This window comes from Ornithorhynchus anatinus, chromosome 18, assembly GCF_004115215.2.
Source record: "Ornithorhynchus anatinus isolate Pmale09 chromosome 18, mOrnAna1.pri.v4, whole genome shotgun sequence".
Taxonomy (NCBI): domain Eukaryota; kingdom Metazoa; phylum Chordata; class Mammalia; order Monotremata; family Ornithorhynchidae; genus Ornithorhynchus; species Ornithorhynchus anatinus.
The window spans coordinates 9,356,994-9,384,150 of record NC_041745.1 but is presented as its reverse complement, the minus strand read 5'-3'; the positions used below and the strand labels follow the sequence as shown (position 1 = coordinate 9,384,150).

Genomic DNA, 27,157 nt, shown 5'->3' with positions numbered 1-27,157 from the left:
CATGGCTCTGCCACCCAGAGTAAGACTGGCTCAGGCCCCACAAAAGCCTTAGGCCAAGATGGTGTCAGAAATGGCAAGCCTGGGTTAGAATCCAAGAAAGAGTGACGGGAGAAGAGACTCATAAGCTGAGCACTGCCACCATGCCAAAGCCAAGGACAACAAGTGAGTGATGTGGTCTGTGGCCTTACCGCTCCTGCCTCACGTGTGTCTGTCTCTTTCTTTGATTTTCTTTACCATCTTTGCCCCTCTTCATTTGCCTCCCTTCCTCCCCCCCGCCCACCCCGTACCACCCTCTTCTTTCTTTCCATCACTTCTCCCATCTACCCCCCCCCTTTTGCCTCCATATCGCTCCTTTTGAGGAGAGCTTTTGTGAGGGTTCTTCTCATTTTTTTCCCAGAGCAGCGCACTGCACTAAGCATTTGAGAGAGTAACGTAGTTACTAGTCACAATCCCCACCCTCAAGGAGCTTCCAGTCTAGAGGGGGAAGTAAACACTGAAATAAATTATAAGTAGGGGGAAAGAATAGAGTATAAAGCTATGTACTGAACTGGTAAGAGTTTCCAGGAGTTAGTCCCACACCCAATTTTGGCCAAAGAATTCTTGTCAAACATTTTCTTTTGTTCACACTGTATTGTAAATAATCTCTTTTCCCTTCAAGTGAGTAATGATCGGTGCCAAGTGAGAAGAATGCTAGCTTCACTCATTTTGCTGCCTGGGTATCTCCTAAGGGAAAAGTGGAAAAGAAATATCACTTGTACGATACAGGCTTTCTGGACTTGGCGAGCTTAAGTTAAAATGGATATTTGCTTATTGTGAAAGCATGTGGGGGTGGGGAGAAGGGAGAGAGGTGTGTGTGTGTTTTTCCAAACCATATTAAGATGAACAGAATCAAGCTGTTTCTAAATTTGGTGTGCTTTATAAAATGTAAAGTATAAAAGCCGTTTTATAAAGTAGAAGCCATTTATAAAATAAACAAGGATTTGTTCGGGAAATTCACTGATTAATATTATGAGATGTGGTTTATAAAATACTGTCTTTGTTTCTGTTTACAAGTGGGAGTGTAGGTGTTCCTTTTGTTACTGTGTGACTTTGATATGTGGGCCAAACCAGTCCTTCTGTAAATGTGGAATGAAAAAAAAAAGAGATAGACCTCTAGGTATGTCCTTTTTTTTAAAAAAAAAATTATGACCTGTCATCCTCTGCGTTTGGGTTGTAGAATATAACAATCGGGGCCAGAAGGAACAGAACCAGAATCTGAAAGAGAAAATATGTTTGCCCCAAACATGGTTTTGCAGGTTCCAACTCATGGCAGAATGTCTATATTTCTTGCTGTTGTCTCTGCAAGATGGTGTGTTGCTCTTAAGCTATATTGCTTTCCTTTCCAGAGAAAGGGCCATGGCATCGATATTTTTGGATTTAAACCTGTGAATGCCAATGTCGAAAGGGGCCTTCTTTTCAGTTTGAAAGTTGGGGTGGAAATGGAGGCAGGACAGGATTGGGGAAGTGGCAGACTGACTTCCAATTTGGAGCCTTTTCATCACAATTTGGAGATCATTTCCAACTTTCAGTTCTGCCCACATTTTGTTGGAGTCCTGGGAGGAGCGAGTCTGAGAGTCCTCAAGGGCTTCACCTCACTCCTAGAAACCTGTCGGTCAGTTAGTAGTATTTATAGGACACCTAGTTTGGGCAAAGTACTGTACTAAGCACTTGGCAGAATTAAAGACTCACTCCTTCCTTGCCTTTAAGGAGATTACAGTCTTAACAGGAGAGACGGGCACAGCATTGTTTGCCATCACATTAGATTTGGCAGCTGTGCCCCAAATGCCTTCCTTTGAAGTGAGAGGAGAGTCAATAATTTGATTTTAAAAAGCAGTACCCTTGCTACCCTCAACTGCTGTGAAGTCACCGATTAAAATGAGCCTTCATGGGGAAGCTTGTTTTTGAGTTTGGGCTTGTTACATATCTTTCAGTCCCTATCCCACCAGACTCTCGATCATTTATGTCTCCATGTGCTTTCCAATTTCCTTCCATTTCCTCTTCTGATTTGACATTTATGCATCTGTTGAACGTCAGGCCATTGTGCTAAAAGTTACTACTCAGGTTTGGCTTCGGCTTAACACAAGGGAAGGTGCGAACCAATTTTTTAAAAATTAAATTTAGACTTCTGTTCAACTTGTGTACAGAAGCCTGGGCATACATTCAGTAAATTATGATTCCCTCCCCCCAACTGCCCCCTTGCAAAGTTGCAGCTAGTTCAGGTTGGCAAAGAGCCAGGTCTCATAGAGCATCTTAAAAGAGATTTCCCCCAGGCATCCACAACAAAAATGGGCTTGTGAGTGAGGATGCAGACCGTCAAGATTCAGTGGGAACTAGCTGATCAGAATCAATTAGTGGTATGAATTGAGCACTCACTATGTGCAGAGCACTGTACTGAGCGCTTGGTTCTGCCTTGGGTTGTTTCCCAAGAGCCAACATGCACAGAGGGACAACATGTCCATCTAGACTGTAATCTCGTTGTGGGTAGGGGATGTTTGTTATACTGTAGTTTTCCGAGCACTTAGTACAGTGCCCTGTACACAGGAAGCACTCCATAAATATGATGGAATGATCCAGGTTGACCGGCATTTCTGCACCAAATGTGCCCTTTACCAGTGTGTCTCATCCTCTCGGGCTTTCTTCAAGAAAAACATCCAGGTTTTTTTCTAATAGTACAAGAGCTCATATCTCACACTTTTCTCCTGGCCTCTGAGAGGGAAATGGATAATGTCAGGAATGGTGGCGTCCAGACGAATCTTAGAGGCAGTGGGAGAGTCTTGATGGAGTATTGAAGATATGTTGTCGGCATTGCAGTCGTCAGCCAATGAGCTAGAACAATGAAAAACCTTCATTGAACAATTGAAGTATCATTCAAACGTGTTTTTGCAACATTGTGTTTCTTTCCATATGGCCCAATGGAAAGAATCCAGGCCTGCGAGTCAGGATACCTCAGTTTTTAATACTGACTCCACCTCATATCTGATGTGTGACCTTGGATGAGTCACTTAACTGCTCTTCCTCCATGTAAACTCTGAGCCCTGTGTGGAACAGGGAATGTGTCCATTCTGATTATATTTTATGTACCCCAATGCTTAACCCAACACTTGTGCTACTTATTATTATTATTAAAGTATAGATCAGTGAGTTGTATATGATGGAGTTTTCATGCTTCTTGGTTATTGTTGTCATTTGTTAGAAAGTAAATGGTTTAATTTTGAGCGCCGCAAAAACTTAAACCAAGATATCATCATTCAAGTAATTTCCCTGTTTTATGTTTTAGGGAAAATCTTATCCATTCCGAGGTGCCTTTCCTCCAGTATGGAATCCCATAGCGTATCTGGATTACAATAATCTCTGGAGAACCATGGATCACATGGGAAAGGAGGTATGCTGAGGATGAAGGCTACATGAGAGGTGGTGTATAAAGCTATCAGACCATGTATCCCTTGACTTGTATCTGCTCCAAAATGCACACTGCCTTAATGTGTGTTTTCACTGTGAATTCTGGCTCTAAGGTTGGTGGGGAATGTTCTTTTGACAATGCAGAAGGGTTCTGATACATAGAGGATCAGTGTTAAAAGAAACAGGGTTGGAATGGATGAGAACTACAGCAGGAATTTTCCTGAACACAGGAAAACAGACAGAGCAGAACTCCATGCTGTACGACAACTGGGTGTATCTCACCTGGAAAACAAGACCATTTCCACATTATCCCCTGAAGGCTATTTATTACTCTTATTCCTTAGTAAAGCCCTCTCAAAATTATATAATAACCCCTAATGTGATGAACCAATTACATCATCATAACGGCTAAGCAGACAATTATCTGAATTGCTTTACCTCATGCCTCAAATTTTCAGCCATTCAATGTGAACACTAGCAGTCATTTTATTTTGACATTCCATTTAAGTGGAAATAAGGTAATGCAAAATATCAACGAAGTCTATTCTTTTCTTTAAAGGTGAAGATATTTGATTTGGATTTATTCTTCTCCATTTTAGGGGAAAATTTTGCCCTGCAGAAATTTGGACTAGCACAAGAAATGAAATAATGTTGAGCTGGTAAAATGCCATTTTAACTCCCATTTATCCCAAATGAATCTTGAAGATCCCTTTTCAAAGCAGTTAGAGCACCATGCCAAGAAGAATTACAAAGCAAGGGGGTGGAAAGCCAAATCTAGTCCCCCTTTTGTAAAATCTTTGTCGTTAACATATCGTTGGGTTACATTCAAAGAAGGCTATATACTATGCTGCCTTTTGACATGAAAAATCAAAATTTTCAGCATGAAAAGAGTGAGCCATGGTGACTTTTTTTCCTGTTTCAAATATAGCAGTTGCCAGTGATTTAAAACAGATACATCATTTTCTTATACACCTTCCTCAGTTAGTAGAGGAATTGATTTGGCTTCCAAACTGGGGCCAAATTTGAAACGAATTCCACAAAAAAGATGACTCTTTTTGAGAATGAAAGTATGATTGGAGTCTGCTTCATATGTCAGACTCATTGAGGACATGTGGTAAGATTGGTTTCAGGGTCTGCTTTCTATTCTGTAATGATTAAGATATGGTCTGGCTTCTTTAAATGTAATTTCTGAAAATTACAAAACTCGATGTATACACTACCAGAAGGACTGCAGATGGAGATAGGGCGTTCTGGGAGAGAGGTGTCCATGGCGTCACTATGGGTTGGAGACGACTTGACGCATAAACCAATACTAGACCTAAATGACAATAAAATGACAATGGGTTAGATCCATAAAAGGAATTCAAGGCCCCAAAACCTTGGGACCAGATACCTCTGATGTATAATTGAGCGATCAGAGACTGCTCTGTGCAGAATTTCAGCACAGTGGAGCTATGGGAAGGCAGCTTACTCCAAACATCCCAAGGAGTTACTTCTGAATTTTTTTTTCCCCCTTAAGTAATAATAATGTTGGTATTTGTTAAGTGCTTACTATGTGCAGAGCACTGTTCTAAGCGCTGGGGGAGATACAGAGTAATCCGGTTGTCTCACATAAGGCTCACATTCTTAATCCCCATTTTACAGATGAGGTAACTGAGGCACCGAGAAGTTAAGTGACGTGCCCACAGTCTCACAGCTGACAAGTGGCGGATCCAGGATTCAAACCCATGATCTTTGACTCCCAAGCCCGTGCTCTTTCCACTGAGCCATGCTGCTTCTCTATGTCATCTTGGACCCTTTTGGGGGAAATATGGACATTAAAAATCAAGGCTCTGAATTTATTTCAAGATGGGTCTTGTGATGCCTCTTAGCTTTAGCAGACAACCCTAAACCAAGGACGAGACTATTTGGAAGCATCTCCCCTGGGCAGTGGAGCAGTTTTTCAGTGGCTCCACCACTTTTCTGCTGTGTGACTTTGGGCAAGTCACTGTACTTCTCTGGGCCTCTGTTCCCTCATCTGTAAAATGGGGATGAAGACTATGAGTCTCATGTGGGACATGGACTGTGTCCAACCTGATTAGCTTGTATCTACCCCAGCACTTAGTACAGTATCTGGCACATATTAAGTGCTTAACACATACCATAAAAATTTTGTCGGGGCTGGGAGGTGGGGGGCAGGATCAGCTTCACTTCATAGCTCATAGAGGGGCTGGGACCCTAGAACAAGAGATTAAAGGTCGCTTGTTCAATTTCTAGGTAAGCCTGGCTGACATTTGCCTGCATTCAAAATGTACTTTATAGGGCATATAAAACTTCCCTGTACTGTTTCCCTGCTTCCCTCCAGCTGTGAATGAAGCCCAGGCACAGGAAGACGCATGTAAAATGTAAAATCTGTGGAATGTAGAATTACAGTTTTCTCCTGACTCTCTTAATAATAATAATGATAAAATAGTATTTCTTAAGCACTTACTATATGCTAGGCACTGTACTAAGTGCTGGGATGGATACAAGCACATCAGGTTGGACGCAGTTCCTGTCACCTATGGGGCTCACAGTCTCAATCCCCATCTTATAAATGAGATAACTGAGACACAGAAAAGTGAAGTGACTTGCCCAAAGTCACACAGCAGACAAGTGGCGGTGCTGGGATTAGAACCCACGACCTTCTGACTCCCAGGCCCGTACGCTATCCACTATGCCATGCTGCTCTTCCTTCCTCTCTGACTGCTCTTTCATAGTTCTTCTTTCCTCCCTTCAGTCTCTAATTGCTTATGTCTTTTTCCCTGTATGAAACACCCTTACACTTCAGCTCTGCAAACCACTTTCATCTGCTTCTTCAAAGCCCTTCTAAAGAATTATCTCTCCCAGGAGGCATTCCCTGAATAGTCTTCCCCATTCCTTGTCATGCCACCCTACCAGCCGATTTGGCATAATGTGTCTGTTGTTATCGATGAATTCAGTTTCCTACACTCGTATCCATTTCCTTAATCTGTTTTACTTATTGTACATTTGACATGTCAGATATGCTTATTACCCCCATTCTCAATGAATATTGTTAATGATGAAAATTCCAGAGAAGAGAAGCAGCGTATCCTAGCAGAAAGAGCATGGACTTGGGAGTCAGAGGACCTGGGTTCTAATCCTAGCTCTGCCAAATGTTTGCTGTGTGACCTTGGGCAAGTCACTTCACTTCTCTGTGTCCCAGTTTCCTCAACTCTAAAAAGGGGTTAAATCGTATTCCCTCCTGCTTAGACTGAGCCCATGTGGGACAGGACTATGTCCAACCTGAAAAATTTGTATCTTCCCCAGTGCTTAGAATAGTGCTTAACAAATACTATAAAAAAAATCCAGATGGAGTAGTGGTCTCTCTGTCTCTCTCTTGATCTTTGTGTCTCTGCCTCTGTCTCTTGCTTCCCAAAGGAAGGGTCTTCCCACTGGACCCACAGCAGGGCTTAAGTGGAAAGTCATGTTGGAACCAAGATTGTGATATATCCTTTCTTTTCAGATTCCACCAGAAGCCCCATGGGATGCACCTCATGCTGAAGAATGGGACAAAATGACAATGAAGGAGCTTATTGACCAAATCTGCTGGACAAAGTAAACTCACTACATTTAATTTTGAAGGTCACCTTTGATCTTTCCCCACCTCCTTTGGGCCCTGGAATCAGCAAGCTCTCTTCCTTAATAACCTAGAGGGAAGAGAGTGCATGTAATATTCGCTCCCTTGAAGGACCTCTAAAGGGACTGGGGTAGACTTATTCTGAGAAATAAGGAAAGATTGAAAACAGTGGAGGTGTGATTGTGTCTTCACATACAAAGTTGGCTCTGTCTGATGGTAAAATGCTATTGATTATATCCTTTGGGGTTGAAAAGTTCTGTGCAAACTTACCCTCTATTCCACATGGTGTGCTGAAGAGTTATCTTTGGCCGCTTTTTGTTTGCTTTCTTCAGCATCCCTCGGGGTTTTCAAATCTTCCTCTTGAGTCCCGATCTTCCTAAAATCTCAGCTATTCTAGCAGGATAAAACTCAGCGAGCGCTCAGGGGACGAAGAGAGGCTAACTAGAGCAGTCTTCAGATGTACTGGTTACAACATGGTGAAAAGTCAGCATCATATTGACGCTGCATAAAGGATTTTGTTGGAACAAGAAGCAGTGTGGCCTTCGTGGATGGAGCCTGGGCCTGAGAGTTAGAGCAACTGTGTTCTAATCCCAGCTCTACTGCTTGTCTGCTGTGTGGCCTTGGGAAAGTCATTTTACTTCTCTGTGCCTCAGTGACATCTATAAAATGGGGATTAAAATTGTGAGCCCCATGTGGGACATGGACTGTGACCAACCTGATTAGTTTATATCTACCCCAGTGCTTCGTGTAGTACCTGGCAAGTAGTAAGTTCTTAACAAATACCATTAAAAAAAGAATGCCTCATTGTTCGGGAAGCAACCGGTCTTTGGTTCCCAAACTGACTTGGTTTCTCTTTGGTTGTTCGGGTAGGACCGCGAGGCAATTTGCTACTCTCTTTGTGAATATCAACGTGACCTCCGAGCCCCACGAAGTGTCCGCTCTCTGGTTCCTGTGGTACGTAAAGCAATGTGGAGGCACCACCCGGATATTTTCAATAACCAATGGAGGGCAGGTAAGGTACTCGGATGTGTGTTCCTAGGCCAAATCTGTCGGTAAATCTGAGCCTTGTATTCCCCAGGTTCACATTATTCAGGCACAGAGCAGTTTCTCCACTCCTCTTAGATGTTTGGAGAAATTAATAAATGACCACTTGTGAATGAGGTCAGCAGCACTTTAGGGAAAGACAGGACTCATTCCCATCCTGTTTACTCCATAAAACTGAAGGATTAAAAGATAGGAAATGCATCTTACTGTGAGTAACCTCTAATTGGATTTGGAAAGCGCATTTTCCTCCCTTCAGGAAGGTCCAGAAAATCATTTGACCTGTGTCACCGGCAGTGTGGGCCCCTTGAGTAATCGGCAGAGTACATCAACTAGCTTATATGCTGCCAAGTATTGGTTGAAACACAGAAAGGGTACAGAACTGTGAGTCAGGAGGCCCAAGTTCTGGTTCTTAAGATCAGCTGAGGGACCTTGGGCAAGTCACATAATTCAGGCAGTGTATTCATGGAGTGCTTACTGTGTGCAGAGCCCTGTATTAAGCCCTTTGAAGAGTACAGAACAACAGAGCTGGTAGACATATTCCCTGACCACAAGGAGCTTACACGCTAGAGGGGGAGATAGACATTTAAATAAATTATGGCTGTGGACATAAATACAGTGGGGTTGAAGGTGGGATGGATATCATGTGCCTAAAGGGTACAGGTCCAAGTGTGTAGGTGATGAAGATGGGAGAGGGAGTAGGGGAATTCGGGGCTTAAATGGGGAAGTCCTCTTGGAGTCGTGATTTCAACAGAGGTTAGAAGGTGGGGAGAGAGATGCTCTGTCATATATGAAGAGGGGAGGGAGGACATGGGCAAGGGCTCTGTGACAGTTTTGACGAGACTGAGGTACAATGAGTAGTTTGGAGTTAGAGGAGCAAAATGTGCGGGCTGGGTTATAGGAGGAGGTCAGCAAAGTAAGGTAGGAGGGGGTGGGTGAGCTGATTGAGTGCTTTAAAGCCGATGGTAAGGAGTTTCTGTTTGATGTGGAACTGGATGGGCAACCTCTGGAGATTCTTGAGGAGTGGGAAAACATGGATTTCACTTTTTTTTTGGAAATGATCTGGTTGGCAAAGTATAGACTGGAGTGGGCAGAGAGGTCAGTGAGGAGGTTGAGGTAGTCAAGGTGGAATATGGTACAGGATTTGGTGACAGATTGAATGTATGGGTTGAATCGGAGAGATGAGTAGAGGATAATGCCAAGGTTTCGGGCTTGTGTGAGAGACAAGGAGGATAACAGCTTTGTGTAAAGAGCTGGGGAGGACAGAGTTTGAGTGAGAAGATAAGAAGTTCATTTTTGGACATGTTAAGTTTGAGGTGTTAGCGGGACACCCAAGTAGACTTTTTCTGTAGGTTTGTAGGAAATGCGAGACTGCAGAGGAGAGAGACCAGGTTCTGGAGAGGTAGATGTGACAACCATCCACGAGATGGTAGTTGAAGCCATGGAAGAGGATGAGTTCTCCAAGAGAGTGGGTGTTGATGAAGAATAGAAGGGGACCCAGAACTGAGCTTTGAGGGACTCCTCCCACTAGAGGGTGGAGGCAGAGGAGGAGCCAGCAAAAGAGACTGAAAAGGAGCAGAGAGAGAAGTGGGGAACTAGAAGAGCACAGTTATCACTGAAGTCAAGGATAGATAATGTTTCAACATGAAGTGGGTGAACCACGAAGTGGAAGGCAAATCACTAGATTGTAAATTCCTCCCTTACTCTCTTAAACTCCTTGAGGGCAGGGATCATGTCTGACAACTCTGTTGTATTGTACTGCCCCCAGCATTTAGCACAGTGCTCTGCACTCAGTAAGTGCACATTGATTGAATCTCTGTTTCCTTGTCTGTAGAGTGGGGATAGAATACCTGTTCTCCCTTTAGGAGAATTCACCCTCTAAGTGTCCAACCTAATTATTACCCCACAGTACTTGGCACATTGTTATTGGAGGGAAAATGATTCCTTTAATATTTGAAAGGCATTTATTCCCTTCATTCAGTGACTTTTTATAGGTGATCCTTAAGGAAATGCCCATGTAATACTCTCATTCTGACAGTATCCCTTTATAACACTGATTTTACTACATCTCCGTGAGTTGCAGAAATAGGGTGTCACAGCCTACCCACCCATACTCTTACTTGAGTGGTTCCTTCCAGTGCTTCTAACAGCATCAATGAGGAAAATTTCACAATTCAGCCTCTAAATTTATATATTCCCTATGTAGTCCACTGGTCCCCGGGGTTACCGCCTTTTTGCCAATGAAGAAAAGAATGTTAAAGGCTCAGAAGACCTTTCTAGGTTGGCAAAGCAAATCAGTGACAGAGCTAAGATCCAAATTCAAAGACTAATTACATCCATCTTTCCAGTCCAGTCCTAAACCTGCTGATCAATACAGTGAACCAATACCTATGGTATTTAGGCATTTACAGTGTACCAATATCTGAGGGAGATCAGGTCTGACAGTCCCTGACCCACTTGGGACTCACAATCTTAATAGGAGGGACTTAACTCCCATTTTACAGATGAGGAAACTGAGGCACAGAGAAGTTAAGACTTGCACAAGGTTACACAGCAGGCAAGTACAATTGGGTTAGTAGACATGATTCATATCCACAGTTTATATTAATGTCCATCTTCCCCCTCAAGATCTCCCCCCAGACTATAAGCTTGTTGTGGGCAGGGAACATGTCTACTACCAGCTCTGTCACATTGTATGCTCCCACGCACTACGTGCAGTGCTCTGTACACAGTAAGTGCTTAATAAATACAATTGATTGGCCCTTCACAATTCATAATCACAAAGAGCCCTCCCTCACAGTACAGATTTTTCTAGCTGCTGTTTTTAATCCTACATTTTAGTTACCGTGGTCCTTGACATTTATTAGATGTTGGTATCCGTCAGGTGCATTGAGCAGGGGCAATTCAAGCTAAATCTTAGTTTAGCCAAGTGACGCTTGGAAAACAGGTCAGACCATTAGTGAAATGGCATCGATTTCTTGAGGGAAAATAAAATGTAAAATCAAGACTAAGCTAGATGGAAAAGGGTCTTGAAGAGGACCCAGAGCCAAACTAATTGAGATATTCCAGTACCAGAAATGTATTTGATCTTTAGTTTGCCATGACCTCTAATTGGGGAAAAAAAATTAAATGACTAGAAGATGATTTCATTTTATCTTATTTAAACTTGGAGCTAAGAGGGTTGTTAGGATATTTATGGGAATTTAATGCTGATGGTAAAATATTTCACCGCTAAATCCTCATCCAAAGCATTTATGGATGATACTGCCTTGGATATTTCTACTACTAGTCAGAAGACCTGGGTTCTAATCCCAGCTGTACCAATTGCTTGCTGCATGACCTTGCGAAAGTCACTTAACTTTCCTGTGCCCCAGTTTCCTCAACTGCAAAATGAGTATTAAATGTCTGTTTCTCCTTAGACTGTAAACCTCATGTGGGACATGGACTGTGTCCAACCTGATTAACTTGTATCCACCCCAACGCTTGGTACAGTGCTTGACACACAGCAAGCACTTAACAAATACAATGATAATAGTGATGATGATGATGATGACATTTATTAAGGCAAAAAACTAAGTCCAGGAAAGTCCTAGCCCTCATTTCTTCTCCCTCACAAATTGAATAAAACTACTTCTTTTTAGTAAACCTTTACCAGGAAAACAACTCTCCCTGCATGGTTTCCCAGGCCTCATTTCCTTTCACCTGGGAGCAATAACTACTTCTGCAGACCAAAAGAAAACCTGCATTAGCCATGGCAATAGCACACTGTGCACAAGTAGGAGGTGAGGACTTCACCCTCAATCTCCTGGGCTGGAACTCAGCACCCAAATAAGTATCTCTGGAGGGAACTTCCTAAAGGGTGTTAACTTTATCCTATTTCCATGTTTTCTTGAGTTTTCTTTTGGTTTAGGAGCAAAGAACCCAAAGGGCCTTATTTAGTCCTCCTGTGGTGTCACAGGAGGTGTGGTGGTCACACTTGGATCTGTGACCTTTGGGCATTTGATATTCACCCTGCCCTCAATCCCATAGCACTTTAAATTATCTTTAACTTATAGATTACACATTATTTATATTGTCTCTCCCCCACGCTAGACTATAAACTCATTATGGACAGGGAACATGTATGGTAATTGTATTGTATTCTCCCAGGCACTTAGTACAGTGTGCTGCACATCGTAAGTGCTCAATCAGTGGTGTTGGATTGATTTTTGATTTAATCCAGGGGTATCCAGCAACAGTGTAAACTACCCCAGCTCTTAGCACAGTTCTTGACACACAGGGAAGTGCTTAACCAGGTACTACATTTATTATTATTGTGTTAAAACAGTTCATCAGGATGGCTTACCCAAACCCATGCAAAATAAGAACAAGTAGTTGATTAGTGTGCACAGTTTACCAATTGTTTGAGTGAGGTCTGAGTATGCTTTATCTCCTTCCTCTCCCCCACACTTTCAGGAGAGAAAGTTTGTTGGAGGCTCTGGCCTGGTGAGCGAAAGGATAATGGAACGCCTCGGAGACCTAGTGAAGCTGGGGAGGCCCGTAGTCGGCATTGATCAATCAGGTGATAATGTCATCGTGGAGACGCTAAACCATGAGATCTTTGAGGTAATTGAATTTGACCCAAAAGAGACCGGAGTTAATGGGGAATGTGTCTGCTGCTGCATTTAGCCAAATGTAATCAACCCTATGTGTTTCTGTTTCTCTTTGATGATCCAGGCACGTTGAAAGCCTTTGAGACCCTCTTCCCCCTGCTGTCCCCGACTTGCAGTTTGATGAATATTGACTTGTGCCAGTCTTTGGTTTTTCAGTTAGCTCCTGGCGTTTGCCTTTTCTCCTTTCTGCTTGGTTCCCCATGCTTCATTGCATACTTGGGTGCTCTCTCGAAGTCCTTAAATTAAAGGAAATGTCCGCTTCTCTTTCAAACCTGCATCTCATAGAAGGGTGTGTGATATGTTTTTCAGGGGAGATATGTCATCAGTGCCGTCCCTCCAAGTTTGACTGCCAAGATCCATTTCAGTCCAGAGCTGCCACCACAGAGAAACCAGTTAATCCATCGTCTTCCAATGGGAGCGATCATTAAGTGTATGATGTACTACAAGGAGGCTTTTTGGAGGAAGATGAGTAGGTTCCTGTTAATAATTACCTTGTATTCTAGCCAACACCAGGGATCGGCCAGGCACTCTGCTGCAAATAGTTGACTCTTTCCAGGGGGCTAAAGGGAAGAATCTGAAATGCCAGTGGTAGGCGGTGAGGCCTCGGGGAAGAATGTGGGCTTGGGAAGCAGAAGACTCTTTTTGAAATGGTATTTAAGCACTTACTATGCGTCAGACACTGTACTAAGAACTGGGGTAGATAGAAGTGACTCAGGTTGGACATAGTCCATGTCCCTCAGTCTTGATCCTCATTTTACAGATGAGGTAACTGAGGGCCAGAGAAGTTAAGTGACTTTCCTTGGGTCACACAGCAGACAAGTGGCAGAGCCGGGATTAGAGCCCACGTTCTCTGACTCCCAAGCCTGTGCTCTATCCAGTAGGCCACAGTGCTTCTCCTTGGTTTCAAGTCCCATTTAGTCTTGGGCAAGTCATTAAAGCTCTCTAGGATTCAACTTCCTCATTTTGAAAATGAGGATATGAGGTCTCTTCTCTCTATATCTTGGAGAGTGATCCCCATATAGGACTGTGGTTAACTTGTATCCACCCCAGGGATTAGCACTGTGTTTGATGTAAAGTAAATGCTTAATAAATTCTATGGGTAAAAACTAGATTCCCTCCCACTGTCTCAGCAGCACTATGTGAGAATAGTGGCAGGGCAGTGGAAGGGTATGTAAAATTAGCAGTTCCCATCCCTGGATGATTGCTGCTTCTTCAGAGGGCCTGAGGAAGATGTGAGAGGTCTCCTAAGAGAATTCTCTCTCCCATTGACTGGAAGAATGAGTGTCTCCACATCCCTCTCTGCCTCCTTCCTCCTCCCAGACCTGTAGCTCTCACCTGGAGAATCTGGTTTCCACTGGTGCTGTGGCCAGACGGCTTTTGGTAAAGGCCAGGGGAATGACTCTGTACCTTGGAGGATGCAAACTTTCCCCTGGCAGAGGGAAGATCTGAGAGAGAAAAAATCTGTCCAGGAAATACCCTGCTCTCTCTGAACCTGGTCTATGAAGCTCTCCCTTTGCATCCATGAACAAAAACACCCCGTTTCTAGTACGTTCTCTGTCTCACCTGTTTGGATTTTCTTCTCATTCAGATTACTGTGGCTGCATGATCATTGAAGATGAAGATGCTCCAATTTCAATATCCTTAGATGACACCAAGCCAGATGATTCCGTGCCTGCCATTATGGGGTAACGAGCCTGATCTGTCTAAATGTAGAATGCTTCCCTAGCCAATGATGGGATCGGGGGGTAGGCATATTATTTAGGAAACAAAGACCGGTTGGTTTTCTTTCCAAAATCAAAATAGCTTCAGACCACTAATGAACCCCAAAGAGGTTAAAAGTCCCCTTTTAAATAGGGACACCATTCTTACTTTTGCCCTTGTTTTTCTTAACGGTGAAGTGCAGTGGTCTAACTGAGATGTACAAAGTACTTTCTAAATCCAAGTAAAGCCAAAGGGGAGAGAATCATATGGATAATTTAGTCAAAAATCCCACTAATTGGTGCACTGGTAATAGTAGTAATTCCACCTAAGTAGAGAAACCGGTAAGATAGTAGTGCTTTACTCTCTTTATTCCCTTGGCCTTATAACAGTGACACACCCAGTGCCTATTAATGACCTGGTGATTGATCAGGTAGTGCAGGAAGAACTAATGGTTATTCCTAAATCAATCAATTGTATCTACTGAGCACTTACTTTGTAAATTTTCTTGATAGTCCCCACTTGGTCTGAGCAGTGGACACCGGGACTTAAAGTTCTGCGCAGTGCCCTACTTATGCCCACTGCTTTTTGCCAATCTGAAAGGACTTTTCCCTTCCGTATCATAAAACTATAGCAAACCAAATGCTTGCATATGAATTGCCTCGATAAAACCCTGGAGAAAGTTGAAGGACTGTTTACTAAAAAGCCTTAATATCTGATTAAAGAAGAACTGTGTGTGAGGTTTGTGATTTGAGAGAAAACACCAATTTTAACGGTGTTCTTGGGAAGCCAAACTTTAGAACCACCAAGAGCCTGAATAGACTTAAAAGGGGTTGAAAAAGGGCTTTAAAATTATGAACTTCTCCCAGAGTTCAAAAGTTCACCTTCTCCATGATAAACAAACCACCACTTCCTGTGATTCACTATTTGAAATGGCACAGAGTTAGAATGTCAATTTTCCTCAAGTCGGGACACGGTTTTTTAGCTCTGTGCTTTCCAGAAACTCTTGCTGCTGACTTATCACCTACTTTTGTGTTGGAGCCAAATCACTACAATATCTGCAGGTTCTCTGACAAAGTTAACAGGCTATTTTATGTTTGATAAGGACATCTGGAAGTTGTATTAGAAGAGGGTAATTATGCCCTGTGTCATAAAAAAGGATTTGGCTTTTCTTCCTTGTAAGCGACTGTACAACGAGTCACAAAGGCCATAAGAAATACAGCTCCTTTTTGTGAGAGGGCCAGAATAGGATTTGTGACTCAAATTTTTTCATTAATTTACCAGGAACATATCGATATGTGCCCTCTTCACTTTCTCCTCTGTCCTTGCAGCAGGAGGAGAGATTCAAGTATATACTGCCAGCAATCTGACAACCAAACTCATCTGTCTCAATTTAACTTTTCTTTTCAACAGATTTATCCTTACCAGGAAGGCACATCGACTTGCTAGCCTTACTAAGGAAGAGAGGTAATATGCTGCCTGTGCATGCTTGTCTTTTTATTGGAGTTCTTTTGTAAAGTTGTTTTCCAATTCTCTGAGATTAGCAGGTTAACAAGGCCTGGTACATTTGTGCAGTGTGAGAAACCATATCCACAGAGGTATTCTGTGATGCAGTAACTGATTGCCTAGCAAAAATTCTTGTAAAATGTCTAGTAGTTGAACAGACTGTCAGCCAATCTGGTTTTGCTTGCACAGGTTCAATAGGAAGGTGGCTCTTGAAGGGGCTAGAGTAGATACTGTAAACTGCAGGTGGACTTTGAAGAGGCCAGAGTAGCCAGAGTTAATATCTCTTCTGACCACAAGTCTGGGTTCTGATTCCCCCATAGAATTAATAATAATTGGAAATACTTTTTTTTTTTTACTGAAATAGTTTAAGGCTACAGCATCTCCGTGGGCCAGGGTCACAGTGTCAAACCAAAAAAAAAAAAAAAGGGGGGGGGCCAAAGACAACATAAAAACCCTGTTTCAGTCTCATCCTGTCCAGTGACCAGCAAAAAAGGGCCATCTGGGAAAGTGGTCTCTCACTCTGGGCTCTGGAACACACCAAGGTCTGCTACCTTGTCAGAGGGGGTGTCAGGAATAGTCCCTAAGGGTCAGCCCACAGCCAGTAATGAGTGTAACAACAAAGTAAAAGCGCAGTGTTTACAGTTCTGAAGTTCACTTTTGGTGGAATGAAACTGCCAATTCTGGGCCCTGACAAAACATCTGCTGTCCATTTTGTTCCCATAGCATTTGAGCATGTCATAAGACTGAGTTAATACGTTTAAAAATAAAGCCCATATCACATTACACTTTCCACCTGCAAAATGCCTTACCCTTCGGTGAGTTGTCGGCAGCCACTACCATTTTAACTATGTCTAAAGCAAGGTTGAAGCTGAATGTTTGAGCCAGCATTGGGACACCATCCTCTGCTTGGCAGCCCATTCTGCACTCTGACTTTCCTCAGGAGAACCCTCTTCAAAGCATTTTGACCCTATAAAGTATTTCACAATTTTAGCTGGGGTGATCACATGAGCTGTACTGTGGCTTGTGTATCTCCCCGCTTGACTACTCCAGGGCTCGTTGCTAGGAACAATTTTTAGTTTTCAACAAACTTTCAGACGGGGAGTGCTTAACAGAGCTCGGCACACACTAAGCGCTCAAATACAATTGATCGATTGGGGCGTGTTGTCAAGCTACTAGGGGACAGATCAGTCAGTCAATTATTGGTATTTACTGAACACTTTCTGTGCGCAAATCACTTAGGGGCCAGTAGATTTAGTGGGGCTGGAGCTAGCTTTTTTTCAATTTCTATGTCTTGAAATATTTTACAGAGCAGGTTTTGATGGAATTGAAACCATTTTCTTCTAAAGTAACTCTGCTTTCACTAAAATAGTTCTTCAGTGCAGTGGGAGAATTTCAGGATGTTGGCTAAATTGATATGGTTCCCTTATGACTCAGCAGTGTTGAAACAAGGGACATGGATTAGAATGGACCATTCTAATCAACTGTATTTTTCGGGTGTGGGGATGCAGTTTCTTAAAGGGACAGGTGACCCGGAAAACAATCGATCAGATGCCTACTGTGGTCCTGCTAAGTAAGGGGGAAAATGGTAGGTCTAAGGTTTTGGGTGCTGTGATCTTCAGTACACTGGATGAATGAATGATCATTCATGATAATGATAATGAATCAGTTAATTGGCTATAAGAAAGTACCACTTCAATCCACAGTGTTAACTGATTTCCTCCTCTGTACTGTAAATTCCTTGGAAGAGGGAATGTGTCTACCATCTCGTTTGTACTGTACCCTCCCAAGCGCTTAATAATCAAGCAGTTGATTATTGAGCACAGAGCCATGTAGTAAAGCACTTGGAAGAGAGTCCAGTGCAGTTGAGTTAGTAGACAGTTGATCCATGTCTTTAAGGAGCATACAATCTAGTGGGGAAGACCGACGTTAAAATAAGCTGCAGATTGGGGAAGCAGTAGAGTATAAAGATGTGTTCTACTATGGCTACATTTTCCATTTCAATTTCTAAGATAGCGAGTGCGGGCTTGGGAGTCAGAGGTCATGGGTTCTAATCCCAGCTCCATCACTTATCAGCTGTGTGACTTTGGGCAAGTCACTTAACTTCTCTGTGCATCAGTTACCTCATCTGTAAATTGGGGATTAAGACTGTGAGCCCACATGGACCAACCTCCTTATCTTGTACCTACCCCAGTGCTTAGAACAGTGCTTGGCACATAGCACTGCTAACAAATGTTAAATCTGTTAGCACGCTTAACAAATAGCATCATCAGCATTATTATTTTTTACAGCAAAAATCAAAGCTTGTGTAAAATTTCTAAACTACAGGTATCCTAATGAATATCAATCAGGTATTTATTAAGTCCTAATTGTGTGCAGAGCACAGTACTAAGCGCTTGGAGAGTAATATACAACAGACTTGGTATTGTAATTGCTGTATCAGAGGAACATAATCAATAAACATTCAGGGACTGAGCCAAGGCTTAGTATTGTTAGTGACTGAGAATGGTATCATCAGTCAATCATCATAAACAGTTTAGTGTGTTGCTACCTGATGCAAAACTTAGAATCAACCCCTGAAGTGCATGAAATTGAGTTTGAATGGCTGTTTTTCTCTACCCAGCCTACCCTCTGGCAAATGTGCTGCTAAGCAGTGAAATAAGGCAAAAATAAAACAGAAGAGAGAGTCTAGGCGCCTGGATCAATCACCCTCAAATGAATCAAGTCTTTTAAATCATTTGAAAACAACTGCCAAAGATTAACAGAAATGAGCTTTAAGCATTTGAAGACCAACGCAGATTGAAATTTCATGTCAATCCTGTTCTGTTATTTCTGTGGAATTTAGTGTGGGTTTGTAATGATTTATTGTCATGCTTTGGCCTTTTTATATTCTTTTGTAGGAGGAGGAAAATCTGTGAGCTGTATGCAAGAGTGTTGGGATCAGATAAAGCTTTGCACGTAAGAAATAGCTGTCTTTTGCAAATTTTAAACTTTCTCTAATGTGTTTCTTCCAAAGAGCTCTAGGCCTGCTCTTCTGCATTTGCTTTAAGTGGTAAGGTAAGGGCGATCACAATTCTCTGACAGCTTTATGAGGAGGGCATAGACAGATTTGCTTACGCTTTAGCAATCAAAGGCAGTTGGAAGCAAAAATAATAGTAATTGTGGTATTTGTTAAGTGCTATGTGCCAGGCTCTGTACTAAGTGTTAGGGTGGATACAAACAAATTAGGTTGGACATAGTCCCTGTCCCACGTGGGGCTCACAGTCTCAATCCCCATTTTACAGGTGAGGGAACTGAGGCCCAGAGAAGTGAAGTGACTTGGCCAAGGTCACACAGCAGACAAGTGGTGGAGCTGGGATTAGAACCCATGACCTTCTGACTCCCAGGCCTGGGGTCTAGCCACTATGCCAGGCGGGCCTTTAAATCCAGAAGTCCACTTAGACTTCTTTATGTTTAACACTACAGGTGCCAACAGAGCTGGGGTTACTACTAACTCCAAATGGTCTGTGTTGGTACAGACAGGAAGCTTAGCTTTTCATCCCTTCTTCTCATCTGCAGCCTGGTGGAAAGAGCATGGGCCCAGGAGTCAGAGGACCTGGGTTTTAATCCTGGCTGTGCCACTTCACTGGTGCTTAACCTTGGCCAAGTCACTTAACTTCTCTGTGCCTCACTTTCCTCAGCGGTAAAATGGGGATAAGATACCTGTTTCTCCTTGCTTCTTAGACTGTGAACCCCAGACAAGATAAGAACTACATCTCATATACTTTCATTGTAGCTACCCTTGGTGTTAGTAGGTAGCAAATGCTTAACAAATGTCACAATTTATTGTTGTTGTTTTATTGTCCTGAGGACAGTGGCCACATGGCAGAATAGCAGGATTAATGCCAGTCCTTCCACCTTCAATTCGGACTTTTCTTTAAAATTGAGAGTTTTATTAAGTGTCTGTTGGGGCTAGAGACTGTGGTAATAGTATTTATTAAACTCCTAATAGTACTTTTTAAGCCCTTTACTATATGCCAGGCACTGTCCTAAGTGCTGGGGTAAAGAAAGACTAATCAGGTTGGACACCATCCCTGTCGCACATGGGGCTCAGTCTTAATCCCCATTTTACAGATGAGGTAACTGAGGCACAGAGAAGTGAAGTGATTTGCCCAAGGTCACCCAGCAGCCAAGTGGCTCACTGTATGCAGAGCACTGTACTAAGCACTGGGAGAGAATACACAGGTGGGTCTCTGTTAAGCTCTGGCTGAAGACAGTACAAGATAATCAGGTCAGCCACTGGGAAAGCAGTTATCTTAACCTCACCTTCAGGTCCAGTGGCATCCTCTGGAAAATGGGCTTGGGACCTGCTGAAGTTGGATGAGAAACCCAAACCTCCTGACTCCCAGTCCCATTGACTTTTCACTAGGCTATGCTGCCTCCCTTGTCCTATCATCTAGTTTAATAGGGGTTTCCACCATGAGATTAATGATTCACCTCAGGACCAGATTCCCATTTACAGTAATGAGTGACCCAAATGACTACATTATTTCTCAGAAGGATTTTATCTAAGAGACTTACCTGCCATCAGGCTAAAGCAACCCACTTCAGAGGGCTCTGGGCTTTAGAGGTGTTGGCATAAATATACTAGAAAAGTATACCCAGCCGTAATGGTGCTCCATGTACCAGGCTGGGTTCTGGAATTTAAAGGAATAATGCTGAAGGAAACCCACCTTGAACGTGTTTGCTTTCTTCACACCACCTTCCCTGGGAAGAGACAGTTGGCTGGGAAGCACCTTAGGCAAGTGCTTAGGGCAGTGTGTTGGGCCCATTGGGCACTCAGTAAATACCAGTACTAAACTACCAATAGTGAGGGCAGTGGGAGACCTGCAGAGAAAGGATTCACCAAGATCATCAGGTTCTAGGGTCTCTTCTGGACTGGGATATGTGAGGGAGCAATAAATTGGAATTTGTTTCAAGTATATTGTTGTGTGGTACTCTCCCAAGTGCATAGTACAGTGCTCTGCACAGAATAATGCTCAATAAATGATTGATTCAGTGATATTTACTGAGTGCTAACTGGGCAGAGCACTGTTACTAAGCACTAGGGAGAGTATAACAGAGTAGGGAGAGTATAAGAAAAAGTAGGAAAATGAATTTTTCCAAGGCCAGGAGGGCATTGAAATATCTGGCCCTGCCCCCAGCTTCTCTCCTCCCATTTTTATTCCATCCCCAGCCCTTAGTGTGGGTGATTTTGGCCCCTCGATAGAGGAGAGCAGAGAAGCAGCGTGGCTCAGTGGAAAGAGCCTGGGCTTTGGAGTCAGAGGTCATGAGTTTGAATCCCGGCTTTGCCACTTGTCAGCTGTGTGACTGTGGACAAGTCACTTCACTTCTCTGTGCCTCAGTTGCCTCATCTGTAAAATGGGAATTAAGACTGTGAGCCCCACGTGGGACATCCTGATTCCCCTGTGTCTCCCCCAGCGCTTAGAACAGTGCTGGGCACATAGTAAGCGCTTAACAAATACCAACATTATTATTATTGATAGGGTGTGAGGGGGCAGGATCATTGGCTAGAGCCACTGATTCTGCCCTGTAGTGGCCCCAGCTTCTGTTTCTGCGCCCCCCCCCCCCCCCCCCCCCCCCCCCAACTACCCAACCCCTATCTTCACTCCCGGGGATGCTTCCACACAATGGAGTGTGGGAAACACCACAAAACTCCTTCCTCCTACCATGTGTGCACATCACAGCAGAGAAGGGGCTGGGAATGCCCCCAGGCTTTCTAAACAATCCCCGCATTCTGTTTGATCCAGTAATCAGATGAACACGTCCTTGCCCAGATTGTCTCCAACAAATGGATGTCTTACCTCACTCCCAAGGATAGAGAAGCAGTGTGACTGAGGAGAAAGAGCACGGGCCTGTGAGGAGGAGAACCTTAGTTCTAAACTTGGCTCTGGCAGTTGCCAGCTGTGTGACCATGGGCAAATCACTTTCTGTGCCTCACTTTCCTCATCTGTTAAAAAATAAAATAAAATAAAAAATAAGGATTCAATAGTTTAACCTCCTCTCAGTCTGAGAGCCTCATTTGGAATAGAGACTGTGTCCAATCTGATTATCTTGCATCTACCTTAATGCTGAGAACAGCACTTGGCACATAAGCACTTAACAATAATAATAATGATCATAATAATTGTGGTATTTGTTGTTATCATTCCTTCATTATACTCTGCCTGACTGGAAGAGAAAAGGCTCAGGCAACCTAATCCAGGTAATGCCATAGACGTTTTCGATGCCAATCTGATAAAAGGGCCTCTAGTGTTCATAATAAGATTGCTGCTGAATTAGCTGGGTCTTGAAGAATTCGGGTCATTTATCTCCGAGGTGAGAAACATTTTCTCCTATATTTGCAAAGCTCTAATGGATGGTTCTTTCACTTGTGCTCCCCTGACACTGAATGCTGGTCCTGCAGCCGGTGCATTATGAAGAGAAGAACTGGTGTGAGGAGCAGTACTCTGGAGGCTGCTACACCGCATACTTCCCTCCAGGAATAATGACTCAGTATGGAAGGTACCGTAAACAAACATTCACTTATTTACGTTTTGTCCCCAAAGTAGAAAGAGGCGACAGAGTGAGTGGCCCCCATTTCTGTCATTCAGTACTACTAGATTATCAGCTCCCCAGGGACAGGAAGCATGTCTCCTAATCGTAATGTTTTTTTCCCATGACTTAGTACAGTTCTCTGCACACTGTAGGCACCCAGTATTTTGGATTGATGGACAAACAAGACAGGAGCAGTCACTTCTGTCACAAGGGGTGTATCCAGTGTTTTCAGTCGGCATTTTTGTTGAAAAACCAATGGTCCACGAGCGCTTACCCTGTGCAGAGTACAATAGATTTAGCAGATGCAACCTCTGCTCTCAAAGAGCTTCCAAGGAAACGGGTAGAGGATTTGGGAATTAAGTCCTGCTTGGCATGCTGTGGTAGAGAAGAAACATCTCACACCCATCTGTGTATTCGTGCTGTTGCAGCGGATGCAGACTTCAGTGTCACCTGCCCTTCACGTGAAGGACCTTTGGCCCCGAAGCCTGAATGATGCTAGGCCTATCCCCGAGTTTCAGTCACTTAAGGAGTGCTCCTCGGGCCACTGCTCCACAGGTGATCTTTAACTGGAGGAGCTGTTACCGAAGTGACGGGATACTGAAGGAGGGATCCTGAATCATGGTTGCCCTGGTGATCAGCCTGAGAGGGGCTGTCACCCCTTGGCTCTGGTCAAACCGTCCTTTCCTCCTTGGGCTTTCCCCCAGGAAGCCCCTGAGCAGCTCACCTTTCTTTGATCTCTCCCTTTTGCTCTGCAGAATCATCCGCCAGCCGGTCGACAAGATCTATTTTGCTGGCACAGAGACCGCCACTCAGTGGAGCGGGTACATGGAGGGCGCAGTGCAGGCTGGAGAGAGAGCAGCAAGAGAGGTCAGAAAGAAGGGGCCCCTGTCTCTCCTCTGAACAAGGCCACCTTGGGCTTTGGCATAACATTCTGGACGTTTGTCTGTCCTGTTGAGACACTGGGCAATCCAGCCACTGCCCAACCAGCTGGTCCTTTGTCATTCTGCCACTGGAGCTGAAGCTGAAAGAATGGCTGTGGTCCTTGCAGGGGTAAATGAAGAGTCCTCAGAACTCCACCCCCCAAGGGGTGGGCCGGGCCCTTCACCAGTCAACAAGCTAAAGTTCTGATTGAGCTAAAATCCTGGCTCCCTGCAGACCCCCTCTAGCTCTCTGGTAGTCTGTGCAAAAAAGAGTGGCTTGTTTTCTTTGGGTGGGCACACTTGAGCTGAGAGGCAGATATGCTGTGAGCATGACTAGAAATGGGGGAGGTGGTGTTTCCTCAGCAAACCCTAACCTGGGGCTTATTCCAAGCTCCAGGTGCAAAAATACTATATTATAGCTAGCCGTCATCATTAGGCAAATTACCTTGAATGGTGTTGGCACTCTCCAAGTTGAGATGCAGCTGCAGCGACCCTGGAACAGAGAAAGGTCCCAACATTAATTTAAGATTTTTCAGAGTACAAAGGGTATACTTTGTTCCCTTGCCCAGAGTGGAGAGGCCTAGCCCTAGCCTGCATGGCTAGTAGGAGTTCAGATTGGCTCTTAACTAAGCCAATCTCCTCCTCATCTTCAAAAGCAGAGAAAAGTAGCCAGTGTGCTCCCATGCAGCCCCGTTGATATGAACAGCTTGGTCACCTCTCTTATGCATTTGGAGTAGGGGTCATTCTGGAGGGGAGACCAATCCCAGCTCATTCAGTTCAGACCCCGGGTGCCGTAGGGAGCTGGACGGCTGCACACTTATCTGAGGGCTCCTCGACCAGATCATTCAAGCTGATTTGTGGCATTTCCAGATGTAGAGAAGCCACATTTGCCCAAACAATCTGAACCAGGTCTGGAAGCTACCCGGACATGCTGGTTGTCTGCGTCCTTTCGCTCAGCTACCCCCAAGGTTAGCCTCTGGGGCCGGGGCTCTTCCTGGCCCCCAAGGCTGGTCGTCCATCCCCCGTTCTGTGTGAGCCCGACCTCAGACCCGCCGAGCTCAGTGTAGCATCACTGTAGCCATCTTTTTGGATTCCAGGTTTTGCACGCCATGGGGAAGATAACAAAGAGTGAGATTTGGAAGACGGAGCCAGAATCCCAGGTAAATCCTTCCAGCTCTTCGACCTGTAGTAACTCACGTAGGGGGTACTGTCCACTCCCCAAACCAAGGGAGATTTAGGACTTCACTGGTCTGGCACCAGCTACCTCTTCCTCCATATTCTCAGATAATGGTAGCTACTTGGGGACCAGGTCTAATTTTCTCACTCCTGCCTTTTCCCAGCACTTAGTACAGTGCTTTCCCCACCCAGAGCTGCTTCACAAATACTGTAGCTACTGCTCCTTCACCTCAGAGAAGCATAATGGTGTAGTGTATAGGGCACGGGTCTGGGAGTCAGATGGTCATGGCTTCTAATCCCGACTCTGCCACTTGTCTGATATGTGACCTTGGGCAGGTCCATTCATTCTCTGGGCCTGTTACCTCAACTGTAAAATGAGGACTGAGACTGTGAGTCCCACATGAGTCAGGGACTGTGTCCAACTTGATTTGCTTTTATCCACCCCAGCACTTATTATGATGCCTGGCATATAAGCACTTAACAAATACCACGATTATTATCATCATTACCTCAGAGATCCCCACACATGAATATTCTTGTTTCCCATCCAGGATGTCGTAGCCCGACCAATCACCACCACCTTCTGGGAAAGGAACTTGCCCTCGGTCCCCGGACTTCTGAAGCTCATTGGATTGTCCGCTTCAGCAGCAGCTGTAGGGTTGGTGGTCTTCAGAAGCCGGCTGCTCCAGCAAAACTGAGGCATCTCCTCCGATCTCGCTCTGTTATTCCTTCCCGACACCAGGAAGCGGGGAACCTGGAAAAAAATGAAAGCTGTAATGCTGGACCCCATTTTTGTGCACTGATTTAACAAGCCAATTTTATGCTGATCACTGTTCACGTAACCAAAAACTTCTCCCAATCAGTCCCAATAGAAACACGGTCGACTCGGCCCCTTGTCTGTGCCGATTAATTTGTGTCGCTTGATAGAATGAAGCCATAGTGTCGATTTTGGAACTTCTGGAAGTTAAGTGCCAAATCCCTGTAGGAAAGAGTCATTTCTATAACCTGTTTACCTTTTTCTTAAAAAAAAAATATGGTTTATGAATAAATTTTTAAACCTCTTTTCAGGAGTGGCTCCCTACGTTAAAGATCCTGTCCTGAAACAAGGCTGGCCTGGTAGCTTCTTCTAGAATAGCCAGGCTAACGCTCTTTTCCCACAGTGGTCGGGGAACAGCAAGGCATGTGAGGGCCAGGTTTTCTGATGGTTCCTGTGAAGAAATTTTGTCCCTGGCTTGGAGAATCCTGACAGGGCATTGGAAATAAGTATAAAAGTAGAGAAATCAAAGCTTTTACAGGGTGAATGGCTCAGTTTGGAAGAGTGAGTCTGAAAAAAAAAAATCTAAGCAAGCATCCCACCTGTGAAGTCTTCCAAAGCTAAAGGAGGAGACAGGGAGAGACTCCTTTTTTGGGGGGTCAGCGGGGGTTAGGCTGAGGTGGGGGGAGCAGTGATGGCTGCCTTGCTCTGCATCCCAATGTGAGGTCTAGGGGATGGAGGAGTTGGAAAGTGGCCTTTTGGCTCCTCCTGGGTGGGTACAGTCATGCTGGGTTCTTGACTGCCAACTCTTCCCCCTTATGCCCATTTCTCAGACTGGCATGACTGTTTTCAGGGAGCACCAACTTCAGCCCTAAACTTGAGCCGTGGACCTCTCCTTCCCGACTCTAAAGGTTGAATTTAAACACTCTAGTCTGATCTCCATCCTAGGTGCTCGGTGGGGATTAGCTGCGGTGTCAAATCTAATGCTGTGTTAAGGGAAAAGGTGGGAGAGAGAGGGGCTTTACATTCAATTGGTTGTCTGTTTACTGACCGAAGCATTTGCCTGTCATTTTTGTGTGAGGAAGTGAATGGGAGTGGGTGTGTTCCTGGTCTCTGCAGTAAGGTTTTGCCTTTATCCTGCTGTCTTGTTTGCTAATAAAGTAGAGTGAATATTGTCCCCATTTCAGTCCTGCCTCCTCTATTTACAAACCTGTCCTTTGGCTGGTGGGTAGAGAGGCCAAGGCTGAGGGAATCGGGCCTTACCTCAGAGGAAGGTTCCAGGTGTCCTTCAACCACAGGCCTCTCCAGAGCCAGAAACATCAAACTGGAGTGAAGCTATCTCTCACAGCTGATGGGTGGACATCGGCACTGAAAGAAGTAATAACAATAAGGCGATTGGGGATGGATAATGCAGGCATTTTGCTAATTCCAGGAATGACCAGGTAAGAACTATTAGCTCAGGGGTTAAGGGCAGGGGGAGTTCAGGATTCCTGGGTTATCTTTCCAGATCAACCCCTAACCATTATTACCACTTTGTCTCGATGTAACTCAGTTTATCACACTTAAAAGGAAACTTTAATTGCCCTTTTAACTGAAGACATGCTTGCTACTTGTAAACGTACTCAGCCTGAGAAGATTATACAATTTAAACATATCTGCTTCCACACTATAGACCTAGAGTTAAAATGAGTATATTTTTAACATCTTTCCTTGCACTCAAGCACCATTTTTAGACAGGTGGCTATTTGGTTTTGCAGTCTGGCTCCAGCTAATCGGTACC

The 27,157-nt window shown here is 44.1% G+C and overlaps 1 protein-coding gene across 2 annotated transcripts in view; it reads left to right on the top strand.

Annotated features, from left to right (window-relative positions):
- The window catches only part of MAOA (amine oxidase [flavin-containing] A), a 119,142-nt gene extending 92,584 nt beyond the window's left edge, over positions 1-26,558 (top strand). For both annotated transcript variants that reach the window (XM_039914647.1, XM_029046599.1), the window contains exons 4-15: positions 3,317-3,421; positions 6,944-7,035; positions 7,928-8,069; positions 12,554-12,703; positions 13,060-13,219; positions 14,339-14,435; positions 15,862-15,915; positions 18,852-18,909; positions 22,397-22,494; positions 23,283-23,394; positions 24,545-24,607; positions 25,175-26,558. In XM_039914647.1, coding sequence (XP_039770581.1) covers positions 3,401-3,421; positions 6,944-7,035; positions 7,928-8,069; positions 12,554-12,703; positions 13,060-13,219; positions 14,339-14,435; positions 15,862-15,915; positions 18,852-18,909; positions 22,397-22,494; positions 23,283-23,394; positions 24,545-24,607; positions 25,175-25,321 — 1,194 coding nt within the window. In that variant the 5' untranslated portion in view covers positions 3,317-3,400 and the 3' untranslated portion in view covers positions 25,322-26,558. The remainder of the gene's footprint in view (positions 1-3,316; positions 3,422-6,943; positions 7,036-7,927; positions 8,070-12,553; positions 12,704-13,059; positions 13,220-14,338; positions 14,436-15,861; positions 15,916-18,851; positions 18,910-22,396; positions 22,495-23,282; positions 23,395-24,544; positions 24,608-25,174) is intronic.
- The last annotated feature ends 599 nt before the right edge of the window (positions 26,559-27,157 follow it).